Source organism: Aplidium turbinatum, chromosome 4, assembly GCF_918807975.1.
Source record: "Aplidium turbinatum chromosome 4, kaAplTurb1.1, whole genome shotgun sequence".
Classification (NCBI taxonomy): Eukaryota; Metazoa; Chordata; class Ascidiacea; order Aplousobranchia; family Polyclinidae; genus Aplidium; species Aplidium turbinatum.
In genome coordinates this window covers 5,576,300-5,598,567 of record NC_137475.1, presented here as the reverse complement: position 1 = coordinate 5,598,567, position 22,268 = coordinate 5,576,300, and the positions used below count along the sequence as shown (strand labels likewise).

The following is a 22,268-nucleotide window of genomic DNA, read 5'->3' as shown; positions in this document are numbered from 1 at the left end:
AAGTGTGGTGTATCTAAGTTAATCAAACAGAAATACAACATATATCTAGAAAAGGCGACTTCTCAACAGCGTAATTGACAGTCGCCTTTTTCATTTTCGGGCGTTAACAGCGCTGACCCTTCTAGTGTCCATCGCTTTATCGAAATTTGCTAAGTCAGCAATCCCGGTGTTCTAATATCCCTGGATCACTAGCATGGGTGTCTGCAGTTGGACTTGGAGGCTGACTGAAGCATAATGTCAGCTTAATAGTAGGGGGGAGGGAGGGATATAACTTGCCAATAATATATAGAAAGAAGATGCATTTGCAGTGATACTGTAGCCAACCTTTTGGCTGGTGATGATTTTTATTTCAAAAAGAGAAAATGTGAGTAAAAAAGCTGTCATGGAAATTTTCTGAATGAAATGCCCTATTCTGATACTAAGCACAAGCTCAACTAAAATGGAGGTTTATTTTCAAGGTGAACAAATTGAGTGGCAATAGATAGGCTACCCTGTGTCTTATTCCACTTTTGAATAAATGTCCTGTGGAGTGCTAATTTTGCTAAATAGATGCAGTCTTTAGATATAAATAGATGATGAATCACCATTCCGTTTTCAACTGCAAGGTGGGCATCCTCGCTAGCGCTACGATATATGCCAAAAGAGTGGCACTACTGCTGCTCGTTACCAGACAATGAAAACTACCACGCTATATTGCTACTTTGACAAAAAGTGGCATGCTACTGTTGCCTTAAACTGATCCTGAAAAGCTCCTGTATTCAACTTTCAAGGTACCGTACGGTACCTTGTGAGGTTAAAATAACCTTGAAAACGATATCACAATTTAGTACTACTTTCTCTTAAATTAGGCTAGGTACCATTTCAATGTTGTCATAGAAAGTATGTATATTCTAGGACTAGGTGATATTGTCAATAGTTAGAGCTCGACCGATATATCGGTCAGCCGATATTTATCGACCGATATCAGGAGTAGCCGGTATATTGTATCGGCTATTTTTCATCGATAAACATCAGCCAGCAAAAGCACACTCAAAACCGGTCATACATGCCTTTAGAAGAAACACAAGTTGTTCCAACGCGCATTTAAACTCTCTCGTTTTAATTACGTGCAAGCGCAAGCGGCTGCACAAAATACATTTTTGCACGCAGCACATGGGTATGCTTTTGAATGTCTTGTTTTGTGCACGTGGAAGGGCGCTCTTTTAGCTGCCTATTTAATTAGTGCTGCCTGGTTGTGCTTCTGTTTATCAGGCTATTGGCGGTGACACCGGTCTTCGTACCGGTACGAATCCTAGCAGAAACTCATGTCGTGATGGACTGATTTACGATGACAAAAGACATTCTCTTCTTGGCATGAATGCTGAGAAACTATGTTTTTGAACTACAATTTGAAACTGTTGAACTTTGATTATTGTATTGAACACAAAACAGCATTGCATTTGGTTGTTTCTTTATTGTTTGGTGTTTTTTTGTGATTACAGTAGTGTTAAGAATGACGTTTCCATTACAGCAACCAATGTATAAACTTTCTTGGACAGGTTTGTTGCTTAATAACTTTGTTGGTAACAAATTTTTCGTGGTTGATATATATCGGTATCGGCCAAAATTTTTTATAAATATCGGCATTGGCCTGAAAAAGTGATATCGTCGAGCTCTATCAATAGTGTTATCACCAGTTCACCATTTGTGTAAGTTTTATCTTTTTACACTGACTATGTGACTTGTTTTTTGGTTTTTCAATTACATTTTTAGAAGAAGTCTGATTTTTATTAAAAAAAAAATCTAAAAATGTCATCTTGACTCAAAAGTGGCATAAAAATAAATATGTCAACGAGAAGTGCTTATATCTACATGTTGTTGCTGTCATCGTATCATTAGCAGCGCATTTTTTTACAGAGTTTTTTATTAGGCGGATTGCGCAAAATTATTCCACCAGGATGATGGTGGTGTTTGGACGTCTTTTGGAATTAAAATAGCAATCGCAAAATACGCTATTGTAATTTTATTGCACACGACACCACCTAATTATTACACGCTTTTTAAGAGTATGAATATATCTTCCTAATAAAAAAAAGAGTAACTGTTTAGGTTATACACTACAGTAATAACAAATATGATTTTCAGGGGTCCTTGAACAGAAATAGTTGCAAACACACACATAGACTATATGTACAACAAAATACTTTTATCTGCATATTGCTTTGTTGCAGGAAAATAACATTAAATAATACAATACTCCAGTACTCCTGTATTTTTGTGCCAAACAAGCTTGTTAGAGGCTGCTGGCCATGGGCACTTCTGTATTATTAAATCTGGCCTGCCTGCAAAAAAGTTTGGACACCCATGTCATAATTTTTCTTCCTAAAGCAGCACAAAATATTACCACACAAACTTCAGTTCCGTGCAAAAGAAAGATTCATATATATAATACGTAGAACAGATTTTGTGATGTTAGTTGTAATTTTTTATCTACCCTATTATTTGAGGTTAACTTTAATATTCTCATAATTGCAAACTTTCTGTGTTCAGACTGGCATTTAGAAGGATAGGTACCGGTACTATTTATCCCCAGACATTTTCTAGCATATTTTGTTCGTTATGGGAAAAGTCTCTTCAAAGTTGTAATTTAGTCCGCAGTTTTTTCATAGAATGGATGCGTTAAAATTTTCTCATTGGCTGTGGATGTGGACTGTATGTTTCTTGCAATATGGAACAGATGCAGAGGTATGATACAAGTTAATTTTTTGCGATATGGTAAATTAAGTTTTGTTTCTGATGGTTACCATGTATTTCAACTTATGTAAATTCAATTCATCCATTTGTTTTCTTAAACATTGGTTAGTTTTTTTCTACTTTTTATTGAAATATGTGCTCACTCTCTCTAAACATGATTTTGAATTATAATTTCAAAATTATATTTTGCCAAAGTTAAAGTAGCTATACCACTATTTCAAACTGTCGGTAAAATTTTATCACTACGCAAAGATCCAACACCATTTCATAATAAATGTAGTGAGGTTTACTGTTCCACAATTGTGACACAGTATACATTGGCGAAATTGAATGCAGCATAAATTCCGTGTTGAAAAATATCGCAGAACTGTCAACAATATGGAATAGGAAAAGTCAACTTTACTTCTTCTTTCGTATGAGAGGTTGTTTTTGGACTACATTTCATTGGGGTCAAATGTCGGGGCATTCTTCGAGCAGCCACTTGATTGTAGAGTCCTCCAGCGTTGACAGGCCAACTGCCCTTGGAGGAGTAAACGTCGGGCAGTGGTATAGGATGTGATCTGCTGTCTGTTCCTCTGCTCCACAGTTGCATGCCGCAGATGTTGATAGGCCCCATTTGTGCATCAAGTAAGCGAAGCGCCCAACACCCGTGCGGAGGCGATTCAACCGTACCCAGGCAGGTCGGCTAAGCTCCTTTCCTGGTGGCATGGGTCCAGCGTCGGGAACAAAGGTGTGGAGTCTGGAGGTGTTGTCTGTCCACTCCTCTTGCCAGGTATTGGCGATCCAGGATGAGGCACTGGTGTTGTGCTCCAGCAAGGATTGTGCTTGAGCGACAAAGGGGTTTCTCGATTTGAGGCGTTTCTCTATTACCGATCTGGTGATGTAGCTGTGGAGCGAGTGGTGTGGCTCCAGTGACCGGCGAGCCAGGGAGAGTGTGGCAGCTTTGCGGCGAAGCTCAGCAGGGGCGATGCCTGAAAGAACTGGTAAAAATTCAGTAGGTGTAGGTTTCAGGCATCCTGATACAATACGCAAGGCGTCGTTGATGGGTTTGTCGAGCAAGTGAGTATGAGCACTACGACACCATACAGGGGCGCAGTACTCCGCGGTGGAATGGACAAGAGCCAGAGCAGTGGTGCGCAGAGTTGTTGCTGTCGCACCCCAGCTCGTACCTGCCAGTCGACGAATAAGGGCAACGCGTGATGTTACTTTCTTGCGAAGTGATTCCAAGTGGTGCCGGTACGTGAGAGTCCTGTCCAAACTAACACCAAGATAGACTGGAGTGGGGTTGAAGGGCAGAATGTTTCCATCGATGTTGATGGTCAACTCACGCTTTGCTTCCTTATTGTTTAGATGGAAAGCAGTCGACACCGTTTTAGATTTACTGAGCTTAAGTCTCCACTTGTGGAGGTAGTCGGACATCTTAGCCATATCTTGAGTTAGGGTCCTTTTCAGTGGAGACCATTCCGAAGCATTATGCACCATAGCCAGATCGTCAGCATAGGCATACAGCTTAGATGTTGTTGGTGGAAGGTCATGGATGTAAACATTAAAAAGGAGTGGAGTAAACATTAAACTTTACTTGTACATGGCAAAAGGCAAATCATTTTGCATTCGAGTTAATATTCGATATAGTGATGAAAAATAAGTGTGTTAAATTTACCAATTTGCATAAATTTTTTTTTTGTAATGGCTAATGTGCATTGTGCAGTAACTTTTAATGATTTTGAAAATTACTTGTTTTTGTTTACATTGGTTGGACATTTGGACAACAGTGGTAGTTTTGTTAAAAATAACCAAAGATATGGATATACTGTACAATACATACATATAATGTAATTTATAACTCTGGTAGTTTTAAAACTTTGATGGACATTGGTTGGTCACTGGATCCGTGCTTTGTTATGACTTGTGTATGTACAATACTCATGCTTAAAATCAACTAAAGCTGTTAAAATAAAAAGTACTATGGTAGCTGAAAAAGATTTTGGACAAGCAAATAAAAGTGAATGATGTAGGCTTAGATTTTTTACAGTATTTGTGTGCTCTTTTCAAGTATTGCAACTGTGCCTATGCTTTGTAAAACACTCCAGTTTAGATATGAGCGTAGAATTAATATTAGTATTTGAGCTTTCATTTTTGTTTATTCTTCTGTATTCGTAGTCTCAGCTCGAATGGTGTTCCACCTGATTTATAACACTCATTTGAGTTTCAAAGACTTATGTATTATTAATTTTTTTAATTAAACATTTTATCACCTAAATCTAAACTACAACCATAAATTTCCTCTTGTATTGTTTATGGAGTTGACATGTTTCAGTTCGGAAAGTATAGCCTTGCGCAAGTTAGCAGGCGAGAACCCATTGAATTTCGTCTAATTAATCGTCTAATTGACAACATTGTGACTTTCACATTATTAGACCTCTGTCAGTGTGAGTCTACGGCTTCACAAGAACACTTTGTTGCACTTCCTTGAGCTTTGCACCTTGGCTCTCTTTTTTTTTGAAAGCGCACTGCGTCGAAGAGATTGAATTTCAATACTTTTTGTTTTAGTTGCAGTTTGAATAACCCATGGCCACCTGGAGATGCGGCCTGATTTGTTACATTTTGCATATTTTGATTACAGCTACTGCTAGTGCTTGCCTGACATTTTTTGAGATGTTTTTACTTTTTGCTGTTTCCTAATGACAAAAAACTTTTTTGTTGCCTTGGGAAAGCAGTAGCAAATGAGAAAAACTAAGTTGAAAAACGCATAATCAGACTGTTATTGAAAATTAACAGTCTGACTAAAATCTACAAAATCAAATTTTCTTTGTTTTTCAACATGTGAGGATGTTAAAACCTATTGTGTCATCTGGGGAAAAGAACAAAGAAAGCGTAAAAATCTAATTTTTAGAAAAATTTATTTAAACGTTCGCCCAAGGTTAGAAAAACTTGGAAATTTTTGCAAAATGTGACAAATCAGGCCGTATCTTTAGGTGGCCATGAATAACCTTATTTAATTGAATTCCTTTTCGATTTTCGTTTTCCAATCTATGAAATCTTGTGTGACGCCATGAATATGACAGTAAATGAGACCATTCAAAAAGTTAGACAACGCAATAAAAAGCTCGAGAAAATCAAAAATGAAAAGTAATTTTGAAATGTGTTACCATTTGAAACTTATATTTGCTATTCCACCAGTCCGTTGTTCCCAGATTAACGAATCAATTAACACTTAACAGTGCCACCGTAGAAAAATAATTGTTGAATAAAATTCCGCAGAACATGAAACAGACATGTAACAAAATGGTATGGAAGCTTACTTAGACGTGTGTGAATTTAATGAAAGTAAGATAGTAATTTTGCAAAATAACTTTCAAAATTAATGCACAATCAATTGCAACGAAAAAAGTTTGCTTGAAAAACATGCTGAAAATGTTGTAGATGTTCTAAAAAGTTGGAGTTTAGTTGATAAGAACCTGCCGCGTCATTGATCATTCAACCACGTCAGTCTGAAGGGTTAAATTGTTGGCAGAGGACCATAGAGCGACCGGAGGAATCTGTCCGAAATTGGTTTTATGTATTAGTTTATTACCTCTCTTTAACGTTTTATTGGATTGCTTTTGTGCAACAAGAGAGTTAGATTCTCCGCCCACGTAAAACCACCTGTTTATTCAATTCTTTGGTTGCGCGAATAAAGAAGTTCTTGTGAACAAATGTATCAGCTTTCACCCGGGCGGAGTGCAAAATTCGCATACCTGTTCTTTTATTTACTCTTTCGTATTTCTGTTTTATCCACAGCTCTTGCTTTCCTAAAAGGGTTTTGACATACTTAATAGATGGTCAGGTTAAAAGCATTAACAAGCGAAACTGCGTTCAAATACATTATTGTAGCACTAAGTCCACAAACGATATTGTAATAGGAGGAAGATTGATTGTGTCCACAAGCTGTTCTGTTGAATTCCAAGTATTGGTGGCCTTGCTAAACATTGTTTTATTTTGCTGCAATTCCTGGCAGCCAGTTAATGCTTTTTACGTTCATTCAACGTTTGGAGACGTTGAAACAACAAGACCTTGGTTAGATTGTTTTTTCTGGTTGTTAAATTTTGTTTTCGTGCTTTGCGAATACAATTACAACCAATGAAAAACCAGTAAATCTTTCCTATTCCAGCAATCTAAAGTAAACCATGTGATAACCATCTAAGTTGGACCGTTTGTCCGATTTCGGCCAACAGTACCTTTAAATACCATCTTAATTTAACCTTCCTAACTTTACAGCTTTCGTCTACTTAAAACATATGACAAATTTCTGGATTGGCTTAACATTTTGCAACGGAGAATACTGCAAGTTAAGATTTGCATGCCTGTTGTTTTGCATAATTTTGCAATGCTATTCGAGAATCGTCATAACTGTACTTTTCGCGTCGCTTTTATGACATCAAACTTTTATTAAATGGATTGAACGAGGAAATTAAATCAATTGCTAAGCTTTTTAAAATAAATTAAAGTTATACGGTTTCAAAATTTGTTAGTAGTTTTATGGATAGTTATTGTTTTCTTGTAATGCCTATTTAAATACAGAATTTATATATATTGCTTATAGCGTTCACACATCATGTCAATAACCTCGAATCCACCGCTCTACAAATGCTATTTTCCTCTTTGTGTGACAGGCCGTACGTTTGTTTTCGCTTTGGACTTGTGGTTAATTTATGTTTTTCAGAAATTTGTATCTATTCATGGCACCACTTGAATGTCTATTTAAAGTTAATATTTCACAGTGTGATGTCAATTGTCAAAACTACCTATTTTCAGCAATTTACAACTATTTCTGTTGCTGATAGAAACTCTTTTATCCCTTTTCATCATATACGGATGTGCAATTTGTGCATGGCTAGTAAAAAAGTTAAACAACTGGCATCAGCGGTCAGACAATCTTTCAACTCATTCAAAGCGCTTCACTTGGTTACTCCGGCCACTTTTTTCAACTCCTGTTCCGGGCTGGAGGTGATAGTGGCTCCGGCCCGGAGGTATTACATATATTGGCTGTAACATTGGTCTTAAATGTACATGTGAGATTGAAAATGGATGCAAGGAAGTTATAAAAATCTTCTTTGTATGAGATTCTCAGTCCCCAATTTCAGACACTTCTTAAAAAAACGCACCATCCCCAACAAATACGAGGTGGGGTCTTCAAGCTTTCAGACCCCTTGGGATGGTTACTACAGCTCATAGAATTATCCCGGGTTCCAAAATACCCTCTGGACCACCCTACCAACGCTACTGCCAACAACCGCTTGGTTAAAACATTGATTAATTATATGAGGTAGATATTAACAAAGGTTGGATGTTCCAGTCTGAGTTGACATTCTCTGGCCTAAACATCCGGGCTCCGACCAAAATCTTCACTCAGGTGCATCACCAATATCGTCACAGTCCATGTCCGAAAGTGTACGTTCACCTACAATTAGAAGTCGTTAATGTTAAATTATTATCTCTTTTTCAAATCATGACCTCTCCTCATTTCAAATCAAGCCGATTCAAAAGATGCAAATGTGTATTTTTCAGTCCAATCATCGAGAGGAACGTAGCACCAGCGTTGAATGTCCTCAGCACCCAAACAAGTTAGTTGACATTTTGATTTGGTTTACAAAATGATGACTGAAACTATAGCTTGACAATAAGGATGAAGGGTGTGTCTTTTGATGACCTGTTGTATCACATAATAAGCGGGAATCGGACTGTACTTTGTAACAAGCATTGAATGTATTTGGATCACATTATTTTTGAGAATATTCACTGTGACTGTAAAAGCAAACGACTAATTTGCTGCATGGGATGTAACAATCCACTGGAGCATCTTTGAAAAACGTGTTGTATTGCAGAGCTTTGTTATATTACAACAACATCTCGAAGACGTGTTGTCCTTGTTCCGAGTGTGACCCGCGTGGACCGAGATATTCCAATGTTGTGCCAATCTGCAATAATCACTACGCCCCTAGGCCAGGAGACCCCCACAGCTTTACAGGATCACCAATTTGCAGAGCTCGAGAGTAAGCCACAAATGTTTCTATTTCTAAGATTCATGGTACTTGAGAGATTGACTGTATCATTTCCAAAGACAAATTTTGAATGTATCACAACGGAGTCAATTCGATCATTGATGACAACAAATCAAACCTCCCCAAATGTTTTTGTAAATCAATATCCAACAATAACCGAATGCTTGATCAACAGAGATTTTAGCTCCCATTCATATGCTAATTTATTATCATTTTTTAGACGCTAAATCAATAGCAGTCATCGATTGCTGAGAATTTTAAAAGTGTTTTCTATCTTTGCAGTTGATAGTGATATTTTTAAAACTTTTCTATCTAAAACCATCAACAAACTACGCCACTCACCCTTGTTTGACACATTGGATTTGTTTTCATCACTCGTCAATGCACAACGACTAGCATTGGCGATTGATGAAAAGAAATCCAATGCGTCAAACAAGGTCAAACTGCTTCAAACTGGTCCACTGCAATTTGTTAATGGACGATATTACAACGTTGGGTTGGTCATCAAAAACATCACAGTTACCTCAGTCGCTCGCAACATGCGCGTTAGCTCAGACATAACACTAAAGGATGACACAAAGTGATCGTTACGCTTTATTGGTTCACACAAGCTTACCAACACATTGCGTTGGCAGCCTCAATGACTGTTAAATATTAAACTATTCACATGAAATGAAATATAAAAATTTTTGTAGCTGTTGATGGAAGGGTTACCTTGTATATTACAAATACATACTTGACTGTCGTTTACTTTGCATTTCTGTTTTGAAGTTGTGACAGAAGTCTTGGTTGAAGGCTAAACCAAGCATGCTTGAAAGACAAGTTTTAATCTGAATCTTCACTTTGTAGTTCAAGCTGTTATTCTTTGGAAGAGGCCCGGTTCAGAGCTACAGATGCTCCCATTGCAACCCCAACTTCAACTTCCCTGAGTCCCACAACTTCCCTGAGTCCCACAACTTCCCTGAGTCCCACAACTTCCCTGAGCCCCACAACTTCCCTGAGCCCCACCACCACTACAAGTCCCACCACAACATCAACCTCAGCAACCTCAGCCCCAGCTATCACAACCAGTATCAATCCCATGCCGAAGATTATTGTTAGACCAATGCCATCGCTGCAAAGTACCATTTCCGAGAAATCGGTTGATGCAGGTATGAAGCGCGTAGTCAGTCACGTCAGTCATATTTACGGTGTTTCCACGTCTGTAAACGTTATAAAGGAGTGTATAAGTAACTGATTTTGGTGTCTGGGACATGGCTGTTCAAATTTCTGATGATAATGAAACGTTTTGCAATTATTATTTGTTCACCTACGTACAGTAGGCCACAGTAGGAAGTGATCCATATGCTTCCTTCATACGAAAGTTTTTTTCACCTACTGCACAATACTTTTCCATTCTGCAATCTTTTAACTTTGGATTTTCAGAGCACATCTCTGCACGTTGGACTGTCTTGCTGGTCATCTTTTGCGTTTTCGTCGCTATCGTGGTGGTCGTGTCGATTTTCTTGTGCTACAGAAAGAAAGTTCATAAAAAACTTCTGAATTATTTTCGTAAGAAGTCTACAACTTCAACGACCCCACCAACAGGAAGGACAGATTTGGTGATTGTGACGCCACCAGGAGCAGGTAAATCTAAGACATTAACTTCCCAAACAGCAAATCAATCATTGATTCAACGTAAAAATCGATTGCTCCTCAATGTAACAAACGATCTGCTGGGTTGTTTGTAATTCTTTGTCTACTTTGATCTTTTGCCATTGAAGTGTAGTTGTGACTAGTTAACGTAGCGAGTCGATTTGCTATAGCGCGGTCCGATCGGTACTTTTTGTCTCAACTTTGTATCCTGTATCCTGTCTCATCTTTTCTATTCTGTTATAAACAGATTTTACTATGCGTTTTTTTTTTTCTAAAAATAATCCAGGTAGGTTTTGCTAATTGAATCCTACCTTAGGCCGGTTTTGCTTGCTGCAAACCGATTCTTTTCACTTTGATTCAACATTTGCAGACGTTGAATCAACGTAAAAAAGATCGATTTGCTGTCTAGTATTACTACAAGAGTCGACTGACTTGTAGTTTTGACGCTGAGAAATATTTGCATACAGCTTCTACCACTGACAAACCAAAGGAACCCGTGGAGCATACTGACATTGAGAAAGGTACATTTCGCTACAATTAATTAAAAACTACTTCACTAGGCTATAAATCGTGGAAGCTTCGTTCTCATTTCGCAACGTTTACGAGCAAATTGTTAGCCGGGCAGCTTCACAAACAGCAAAGTCCGTCATTTTTACATTAATTCAACATCTGCAGACGTTAAATCAATTGGCTGACTAAGATAAAATAAAATAAGAATATTCCACACATATATATTTTTAACTGCTTGTTTTGTTGGCTAATGGCGAGGCACATAAAGCGATGAACTCGGCAAGATGTCAATCATCCGCCGATGCATTGACCCTTGAAAGCGTTAATTTTAATCTCTGCGTAGTGTTTTTATTTATTTTATTAAGTGAGCGACTAATTTTTCTCTCGTATTGTCTCTAAATATAAAAGCACCCTGTGCGATACTGATGAGCCAAGCCTCATCATCGAAACACGTGTCTATCGCTGTCACTTCTTGCTACACTCCACTGCTGAGAAACATATAAAGGCACCCATTGGTTAGCCACTCACTGATGTCGTCGTCAATACAAGCTATACCCAGCCACAAAAACAACCGTTTTTTACATTGATTCAACGTCTGCAAACGTTGAATTAACTTAAAAAACGTTGATTTGCTATCTTGTTAGCCCCTTCACATCATGGGGTGGTCTAAGTTGATAGGATTGATTGGAAATTGAAATCAACACAATTGAAAAGTCTAAATCGGATTAAATGTGCGTCTTTTTCATCTTTACTTGTTTTATTTCTTCTGTTATGGGCAATGTTAAAAATATACTTTCAACTTTTGCAGAAGAGTAAGTGGCGGAAGTGCATCAACTATTTGCCCCTTCAGTAGATGAAACCGTTTGTCCTCGCAAGCAGGGTCAAATCTTGCGTTTGTCATTATCCCAGCCAAAAAAAAAACAGTTTTTATTTGCGTTGATTTAATGTCTTCGGACCGTGCAATAATTTCATTCAAAAAAGCCTGCGAACGTGCCCAAAATGAAATTGAAGCTAGCACAGTCACAAAACCCAGACTGCAAATCAGCATTTTTACATCAATTGATTTAACGTCTGCAGACGTTAAATGGTGCTAATGTGGAGTTATGCTTAAGGGATTCAATGATAATAATTAACGTTTGCTGGAGACCGCAATTGCGATGCATCATTTGCCCTTATTTTGTTGTTTATATTTGTTATGGTTGACTTGAAAGTGATTTCCGTGACTTGTTTCGGTCATAACAGGCAAATAACATAACCAGTCTGCAAATACGTCATGTTTACATTGATTCAACGTCTGCAGACGTTGAATCAATATAATAAAGGACTGATTTGCAGACTGGAACCAACTCGCAGTTAAATAGCATAAGAATATTCCAAACACATCTATTGACGCTCTATAATAATTGTCGCTAAATATTAAGGCACCGCCGGTTAACCACTGATCGATGTCGTCATCCGTACAAACTATACCCATCCAGAAAATCAAAATTTTTTTTACATTGATACATTGAACGTAAAAAAACTTTGATTTGCTATCTTGTTAGCTCCTCCACATCATGGGGTGGTCTATGTTGATGCAATGACAAAAAATAAAATGGTTGATTGATTGAATTGAAAACGTCATAATTGAAAAATCTAAATTAGATTAAAGATGTGTCTTTTTCATCTTAACTTGTTTAAGATGCCATTACTATAGCGAAATCGATTCGTAATAAATTACACTAAGAGGATAGATTGTTGTGCAAATGCTGGCAGTACCATCTCATGTTTTTTGGGCGATGTTTAAAAGATGTATTGTTGATTTATGCAGAAAAGGGTGTGCAAAAGCCCCCGACTGGAGACGGTGAGTTCATTGAACCGTGACGATTCTGTATTTTGCTTCTTGGCATCGAATCTATGTTAAATCATCAACAATTTGTCCCTTCAGTAGATAAAACCTTTGTCCTCGCTAGCAGGGTCAAATCTTGTGTTTGTTATTATCCCACCAAAACATTAGTCTTTTTACATTAAATCAACGTCTTCGGACAGTGTGATAGCATCATGCAAAAGGGGGATGATGTGCCTGCTGGAAATGATACTTAACGTTGGCTGGAGACCGCAATTGCGATGCATCATTTTCCCTTATTTTTGTCGTTTATGTTTGTTATGATTGGCTTGAAAGTTAGTTCCGTGACTTGTTCGCTCATAACAAGCCTGATTTTCTTTGTGTAAACTGACTTTTTGTTTATAGCAGATGGAAGTACATTTGTGGGGTCGTTTCAAGATAACCCTTCACCTGATGCGAAGGCGGTGCCGTTTTGTCCTGGTAAGCAGATGGAAAGTGCAATAGATATCTTTTTCTCGAAGACGCTCAGTATATTCTGTAAGAACACAAGGAGATTGGCTTCCTTCAGTACTTCGATAAAACCGGCCTTAGTTTGATGGATATGTTTCCTGAGTGCTGTGATTGTGCAGTGCGAGAACTGTAAACAAATCTATTTTTTTCAAAAATGTTCATTTGCAAAATCGTTTTCAAAAGCCACCACCACCCACACACCACTCTCCGTCGTTTTTGCATTGATTCAGCGTCTGCAGATGTAAAAATGACGGATATTGCTGTCTGGGCAGTTGTCACTATACCCAGCCCGCAAACCAGTCTTCTTTTACGGTAATTGATAGTCAGCGGACGTTGTATCAATGAAAAAAGGACTGATTTGTAAGCAAGGACAGTGTTTCGTGTGCATACATCCCCAGCACCACTCGTCAGGTTATACTCTTAGATATTGCTTACACAACTTACAAAACTTAACGTTTTCAGACGTTGAATCAGCGTTAATTTGATATTTACAAAGATACATTACGACCTTCTTTGAGAACCTGTCTAAAGTGTCCATTGTTTGTTTTGGAAGGCTTGTTACTTCACGTAGCTCAATAACAAAGCCAACCAGAAAACCTGACTGACTGTAACTGTGCAAATTTTTGCTGCTTCCTCCTACCTACACCATTTTGTATTCCCTGCATGAGTGACACTTTATTTTGCGGAATGGCCCGTTTCGGTGAGTCCGATTCGGTGAGTTCAATCCCTATTAGGTGATTTTTTCAATTTTTTTTTTCTTAAATTATCGGGTACCGTAGCCTAATTATCATTGCCGTTTTAGGGTTAGGGGTTAGAGGTTAGGAACTCACCGAATCGGACTCACCGAATAGTAGCAGGTTTACCCTTGTTTTGCCGTTATTTGTTTTTTTAAGTCCATTATATAAAGATTGAATGTGGCCTTCAATCTCTTCTTCATTTTAGTTGAAAAAACAAACGTCTTAATCCCGATACATCAAGATAGTTGGTCGTAATGTTTTGACCATTCATTTTTTTTATTGTCTGCAGCTGTTCTTCCTCCTCGAGGATTATATAGAGAACTGGATGGTTCTTCCTCATCAGCTGCTTCGTCCCAACCTCCCCCCGATCATGGCGTTTTGTTGAGTAATGTAAACATCCGGGGAAATGTCAACATCCACGTCAACTCACCTCATTCCACTACCAATCATCCTGCATCCTTACCAGTCCCAACTCATCCTCTTCATCAAAGAGTAGACACACAACCATCCCATCCTCCTCCAGCAAGCTTTAATCCATCGGACTTTCGTCCAGATAATCCCTCTGCTCATCGGAACATCCCTCCGGAAAATCTGTTTGTTCATCGGAACATCCGTCCGGAAAATCCTTTTGCTCGTCTGAACATCCGTTCGGAAAATCCTTCTGCTCATCGGAACATCCATCGTTCACCGGAACATCCAACCGATAGTGAGTCTTCATTTATTACTAGATTTTCCAGCATTTTGTTTTGATTTGTTTGTTATATCATCTTATCATTCCCCCGCATGATTGATCCGGTGCTGCATATGTAAAAGCATCCATGTCTCACAGATCTTGTCACCGTCAGGTCCATGCTTTTAGTGCTTGATTATTTTAAAAACTCCCATTTGTTGCAGCTTGTTTATTTAAAATACAGTCGTTGGTTTTTCGTACAATATCTTAATGGGATTTTTCGTACACTAAAACCCATTTGTTTCTTCATTTTTGTTTTGAATTTATATTCCAATTATTTTAAATACAGCACATACTATTTCAACCGAGATGGTTTTGGTTAGTCTTGTCAAGATTAATATTGTTTATTTTTTGCAAGCATTCCATTATCTTTTATAGCATTGATATGACAAAAATTGCTACCTTTAATGTTTAGTATTAGATTTCTGACAAAGGTCCCTACTCTCCATTGCTAAGGCGATTTGTTTGACATCTTTGCCCCATTTTCTGAATCCTGATTTGCCATAGATTTTGCACTTCCAAGCATATTTGCCATTTCTGTTTATTTGCTTGAAATGCTGTGTTCGTTCACTTATCAACCTTTTTCTCAAAAACTTGTGTTCTCGGCAGTCGAGTGTAGCAAGAACTCAGCGATAGACACGTGTTTCGTCCATGAGGCTGGGCTCATCAGTACCGCACCACTAGTTCTTGCCACATATTTCTCAACCGCTGCTTTTGTCAGTCAATTGAATTCTTACTGAGGCATTGACTACTCTCTACTACAGCTCTAACTTTCCTGGGCTGGACAGTATAGTTAGATTGCAGCGTTCCTGAGTCACTGGTCTTACCAAAAAAACGAGCAATTTATGCTGTTGGTGCAAACTGTGCTGTTCTAGGTGGCCTAACTATATTCATTTTACAATAATTTTGCTAAACTTTGTCCTAGCTAAAGCCAACCCACTTTACTGAGACTCAGCAATTGCCTTATCTGCTGCGGGTTTAACTTTCACAGGCTATCCATAATCCCTAACTGACCACCCTCTTGAAACAGAGTTCTTTCCAGCCTAAACGAAGCAAGAGCTGAGAGCTGATTAGCTAAAACTCAAGAATTTGAGTTTCGAGCCCAAAAATACATGACGTCACGTCACAAGCGAATGCGCGTCATAATAAAACAAATAAAACATTTACAATACTTCGCGTTGTAAATTTGCTGCTCATCTTTTCAGAGTCGATTTTTAAAGTTTTAAACGTCCCACAAACTTTACTTTTCAAAAACAAAATTGATAATAAACGCATCTGGCACTGCTTGTCGGCTAACATTAACATATTTTGCCAGACCATCACAAGTTGCTTTATTTGCTTAACAAATATGACCTAAAGATGACTGCCAACACATGTCATATCATTGGATGATTTTCACTTTTTTCATTTTGCTGCTTTTTTTTTGTATGGCACTTGATGACCTGCCCCAGACAACAAAACCGTCATTTTGCAATGTGTTATTCAATGCTGCAGACGTTGAATCAATGTAAAAACGATGGATTTTGCTGTCTTGGTGCTTGAAGGTGGCCATGAAAGTGTGTGTGAACGTTAATTCAATGTAATAATAACACCATGTATATAGCGCCGCATCCACAGTGCAAACTATGCTCCTGGGCGCTGTACGTGATGATGGGGGTAAAATAATACAGTGCAACACTTTCAGTCACAATGTTCATTGAAATAACATGTTTTCAGCTTCTTTATACAAATAGGTGAACAATTCCAGCAACTGTCAGCAAAAATATAGAATAAGAACTAATGGCCGGGTAGCGTTTCATGATGATGGCTACAGTGGGTATGAGACGTTGTAGCTTCCACGCTAACCGTGCCTGGCCTAGCTAACAAATCAGTTCTTTTTTTTGGACTGTACTGATTTGCGGCTCGAATGGAGCAAGAATAAGTAAAAGCCCAGACAACAAATCAACCGTATTTTACATTGATTCAACATCTGAAGACGTTGCATCAATGTAAAAAACGGTTGGTTTGCTGTCTGGGAGCACGCCGGTTTTGTGGTTGAGCTTGTTTCGCCTTCTCGAGCATCACTTATATCAGTCGATTGCATTCTTTTGTCATTCGAAAACTAACATCCAGCTGTAGTCGAGGGCTATTAAGTATTTACTTGTTTTTAAATCGCATAAGTAGGAATTCATTCCATTGACACAAGTGGTGGCCATCAACCTCAGGTGGGAAAATCGCTCTCATGCTAATAGGCGAGCGGTACACGAACACGGAAATGCTGGTTTCCGCCGCTTTTCTTGCTATATTGAACACCAGACTGGTGAAAGACAATTTTTCAACTTTTTTTTTATAAATTTAATCTATCTATTTACAGTTACTCCGGTTCGTGAGACGTACGTGATGCCGAACAACGTGACCGAACTACATCGCCTCCAATCAACCCAACCCAGATCCGCAACATCATCGGCTTCATCACACTGCCGCGTGCGGGGAAACGAGGCTAGGTATCTCCGCCGAAGCGATGAAACGGAACCGATGCTCGGGTCGTGCAGTTATCACGAGCGCAGCAGCGCGCTTTATGACTCGTCCCGAAGCTCGAACCATTCAAACGCGAATGACATGTATAGCCAAGATGGCTTAAAACTACCGCTTGGAAGCCGTTGCCATGGCAACAGGTTGGAAAGCAGTGGCTCTTCCACCTCAACATCCTATCCGTTATCGGATTACTCCGCACTTGATTCTCCTCCCATCCAGGAGTCCACCATTGCGGAAGAAGATGAAAGCAACCCAAGCATGGTCGGCGATCTCCAACGGCCTCCACCAGATGAGTTTCAATAACAAAATGAAACAGTCGCTTGAAGGTGGTTTTGGCACATGTTAAGCTCTTGTGTGCTGTTTTGTTTCCAGTGCGTGCTATGTGGCAAGAAACATTCTGTCCTTTATGTTGGTGGGATTTTTCAAAGACTACACCATCATGCTCCCACCAACAAAAATTATTGCAAAATTGTTGTCGTTTTATTTCTGAATAAGAAGATATAACATGGTTTAAACGTCCAAGTGTTCCATGAAAAGATATATTCAGCCATTCATGCATCTGACATGTTTAAAAAGTTGCACCGTCATGCTAACACAAGTACTATTTAATACAGAACCACTCTACTGAAGTTTGTTTTTTTGGATAAGAAAATGGCTTAACGCTTTAACTGTTGCGGATTTTCATCTAAAAGATCTTGCGATAGTCCAGCTCAGTTTGCACCAGAAGAGCGTATCATGTTATTTAATCTTTTTTGTTGTTTGAATTGCTTCCCAGACAGCAAAATCCGTCAAATTTACATTGATTTAACGTCTACATACGTGACACATTACAAAAAAAGACGAATTCTGCTGTCTAGCTTGGAGACTTGGCCGCCGCAAAGTCGCGCACTATCAGTCTCAGCTGCAAACTCAAACTTGCAAAGAAAATCTAACAAAGCAACTCCTGACATCGTTGCACAGCTGAGAAAATTTCTCATTTTTACATCATTTCAACGACTCCTGATGTTGCTAGAACATTGTAAACATGGCAAGCTTTGTCGGTTGCGCTTTGGTTCAAACAAAGACCAAAGAACTCTTTGTCCCCAAGAAAAACTGATTCAATTTTCATCTATACAACGCTAAACGATGAAAATAAAACGTAGCATGGGATCACCCTCCAAGATCAATTACAATGGCCACCCTCCAATATCTTCAAATGGTCAGAACTCAAAAGACTTCGGTGACAAGGATTTTCCTTAGAGTGTTCCGTGGAATATGTTGTATCAAAGGAACACTTAATCTGCACGTTTTGTATTGGTTTTATGCTTATCGACATGGTTCACTAGTAGAGGTTTTTTCGTAAATACAAGCACCTGTTATGAGCCTGCTGCAACGTTTCCATGCAGTCATGAGCCTTCCAAATTAGATATGAGATCACGAAATTTTGGATCAGATCTTTTGTTTGTTTTTTAATCATTTTTTTTTTAAATAAACGAATGCGTATTGAGTAGCCTACTTGTCCCCCACCCTCTATACAATGTGACTTTTGCCCACGTCTTTTCCATCATAGACTGGGCCTCCAAAGCCACATACGACATCACCATCCAAAACCAAATTCAATTTGAAGACAAAACCAATGCTCGGACACGAGCTGGAGCCGACGACGACGCGCCTACTTGTGCATTAAGCCAAGATCATGTTTTCATACGAATGATGTAGACTTTCCAGACAGCAAAATCTGTCATTTTTGCATTGATTCCTACAACAACGTCTGGAGACCTTGAATCAATGCAATAATGACGGATTTTGCTTTCTGAGGTAGTTCATAATCCCTTCTTTTGACTGGCGATTGCCAGGAACATCCGAACGTGTTTCATTCCATCAAGCGCACTTGTTTTCGCAAAATAAGTGAAATTTTCACTACAGACATCAGTTGCATGTAGAATGTTCAAAATATTTTCCTACTTGTACTCGGTCTTGTGAAACCGTATTTGGCTTTGGTCTCCAATCCCCAATTCACATTAAAGCCAGAATTTGAAACAGCTCAAGCAGCAAAATCCGTTTATTTACAATGATTCAACGTCTGTATACCGGTTTTTCTGCCTGGGAAAGAGGCAATACATCAGCACAAGGCATGGAAGTACAGTATCGAAATGTAAGTGATTGAATTTCACCATTTTGTTAACTGTGATCGAATGGCGGGCCTTGCCTTGATCGAATGGCGGACAAAACACACCATAATATGCAACAGTGGGAGTAGCTGGCTCGATATTTCTCGTCTTTCACTGCTTCCGGTTGTTTGCTGTCTTGCATCTGCGGTCGGATTGTGTTGTTGTCACAATGAAAGCAAAATAAAATGCTTGTTATAGAATATTGTCATTTGTGGTAACGTTCAAAAATCGCTGTTCCCATACTCAGTTACTGAGCATCGTAATGAAAAAAGGTACAGTTCTCATTCTACTAAGCCTTTGGCACTAATGGCCAGTTCTTTTCTCTCGCCTGCCTTTCAGAGGCCCACTATAACATCTTGGTGAGATGTGAGTAGTGTTTTACAACGCTCAACGTGATTCTGTGTTGAACCAGGTTCTCATAGTTTTACAGCAAGGGTCTTATCCACTCAGCTATCACCACCTTGCATTGCGTTGCTATTGGAGATTTGTGTTGCTCTTTTACTGAATCAATTTTGTGCAGATCTCATTGTGATAATATGATGCGGTTTTCTTGCAACACTGAGCATGCATTCCTGTACATATCCAGCTTACGTTCCATGCATCTCATAGATGCTAATTTTCCATTGTTTTAGTTTTATCTGCAACGGGCTAGTGCTACCCTGTTTGTAGCGTCCGTTAGTTTCCGTCCTTTATCGCAATAATTTCAGTAATAAGCAATTCTCAAAATTTGCTGAGCAATAATCTATCGGTTGTTTTCTTTAAAGTTTTAAGCTCTTGGTACTTTTGTAAGCGCGTTTTCATTGAACTTCCATTGCTTACAAGAGGTTCTTTCGCACGCAGACGTACAATCCGTCATTTTTACATTGATTCAACGTCTGTAAACGTTGAATCAATGTAAAATGACGGATTTTGTTCTGGGTACTGTGTACACTTAAACGCGTGCGTCATGAGTAGTATCACTTCATCGCGTGAATCCTTGTAATGTAGACTAACATTCAATGTACATAACACCATTTCAATTGTTGGAGTGGTGATTGTTATTTATTAATAGCTTACGCGACCAGTTAGAAAAAGTTGATGTTTTTACGACGTTAAGATAATGTAAAAACCGAAATTTTTACAGACAGTAAACTTTTGCTTGTATATTTTCACCACAAGGTGCCTGTGCTGTAGTTGTAATTTTTTATCTCTCGAAACTACGATGTTTATTTGTATGAATGCATCTCCGCAGACAACAAAATACGTCACTTTCACATTGATTCAACGTCTGCGTCACCGCCTTACGAATTGGGTGTGTAATTAATTCAATGATGATTTCAGTTATTTTAGTAAGCTATTTGCCAGTGTGGAACAGATTGCTGAAAATCGATTTTTTACCCGCACTATTGTGCCTTCTTTTTCTTGCTGTATTTGACATTGTCACTTTCATTATGTGCTTAGACACTTAGACAATGTGTCTCGCTTCGTTGTTTGTCGTATCCAGGCGCCCGGTGATTGAAGGTTTAGATTAAGTGGACGGGAAGGCACGGAACCCAATCTTCGTGACCACCTTTAGACATGCCTTTAAGTGTCTTGCCAAAGACACAGCCGCATGCTCATGAGCGGTGTCGAACCGGCGCCCTTTTGAATGTCGTTCCAGGGCTCTCTCCACTCGGCAATGCAGCCGACTCGCTTCGTTGCAACAATATATTATGTATTTTGGCTGCAAAAATATTAGTGGGACGCCCTGTCAGTAAGACCACAGGATCGACTAAAATTTGTTACACTTGTGATGCTGCAGCCTGATAAAGTTGCTTTTTTACTTGTTTCAGCCTGGAAGGCTGGGCGTTGAAATGATCTAAAACATGTAACTTTGCTGTTATGTTGTGCCTAATTCCCAGGCATGAATAGCTTTTCTACCGCTATGTGTATTATGCTTAGGTTTTTGATTCCATTATAAATGAAATCCAACGCTTATGAATGTGAAATGTGGCGTTTTTGTCGTGTCGAGACTTCAGTCTGATGGCCGAAGTGTCAGAATCGTAGATTAAACTTTTTCAATATTACTGAATTTGCACAGGTCTCATTTCTGTCTTCATTATCTTCACAGCGTCTTCAAGTTTTCTAGCAGCCGTTTTATTACTATCTAAATTTTAAAGTATATATGAGTAACCCAGTTATTCAGTTACGTTTTGCTTGATCGCTTGTTGCAATAGATGATACAGTAGGCTATGCACTGCAGTATGCACGCGCTTTGACAATGGAGTCAGGATTATGAAAAAGGAGCGTTGGAGTTCCCCCGTAGATTTTGAAAAACAAATCAAAACTCTATTTTTAGGTGTAACAGAATGTTCATTTGGATGTGTGCTACTTGCTCCAGACATTGTCAAAAAAGGGTTAAACGACGTAACTGCGTGCAATGCAGACATAATTCCTACGATTTGTGACACGGTCCAAGATGTTAGCCCTCGCCATACTGGGAATAGGACCCGTTCAATCGAAGAGATAGATTGAGAGACAATCAGAAAAAGATACAGTAAATGAGTTATTTTTTACCCCCCTAAACACTTACTACTAAGCCTCATGAAAAATCTTGTAAAAACTGCGCGAAGTATGTTTCTCGGAAGTCAATCGTAGCAATTAAGTGACAGCGATAACCACCGTGTTTCGCCCATGAGCTTGTCAGTATCGCACCACTAATTCTTGCCACAAGGGTATTCGACCGCCGCTTTTACCAGTCAGTTTAACTCCTTTCTAGTGCCCAGCCTTGTGCTGATAGCCGGGAAGAACGCTTCTTCACAACTGCGCGAAATTTGATTTCGCATGAGACGATTTATTAAAGATGGTTACGTTTGCTTAACTCTTAAAAGGGTTCGACGTTGCGAACAAACACCTTTACAACTG

General features: G+C 38.9%; 1 protein-coding gene across 2 annotated transcripts; it reads left to right on the top strand.

The window, feature by feature from the left end:
- Window positions 1-2,536: 2,536 nt before the first annotated feature.
- Window positions 2,537-21,429, top strand: LOC145768776 (uncharacterized). Of its 2 annotated transcripts, none has more exons than XM_082580367.1 (10): window positions 2,537-2,724; window positions 8,281-8,336; window positions 8,598-8,765; window positions 9,624-9,925; window positions 10,200-10,400; window positions 10,877-10,930; window positions 12,730-12,762; window positions 13,153-13,224; window positions 14,281-14,697; window positions 17,075-21,429. In XM_082580367.1, the coding sequence occupies exons 1-10, from the start codon at window positions 2,650-2,652 to the stop codon at window positions 17,536-17,538; spliced, it is 1,842 nt and encodes a 613-aa protein (XP_082436493.1). In that variant the 5' UTR covers window positions 2,537-2,649; the 3' UTR covers window positions 17,539-21,429. The 2 variants fall into 2 exon arrangements, with proteins under 2 accessions (XP_082436493.1, XP_082436492.1); XM_082580366.1 differs by having other exon boundaries at window positions 13,150-13,224.
- The last annotated feature ends 839 nt before the right edge of the window (window positions 21,430-22,268 follow it).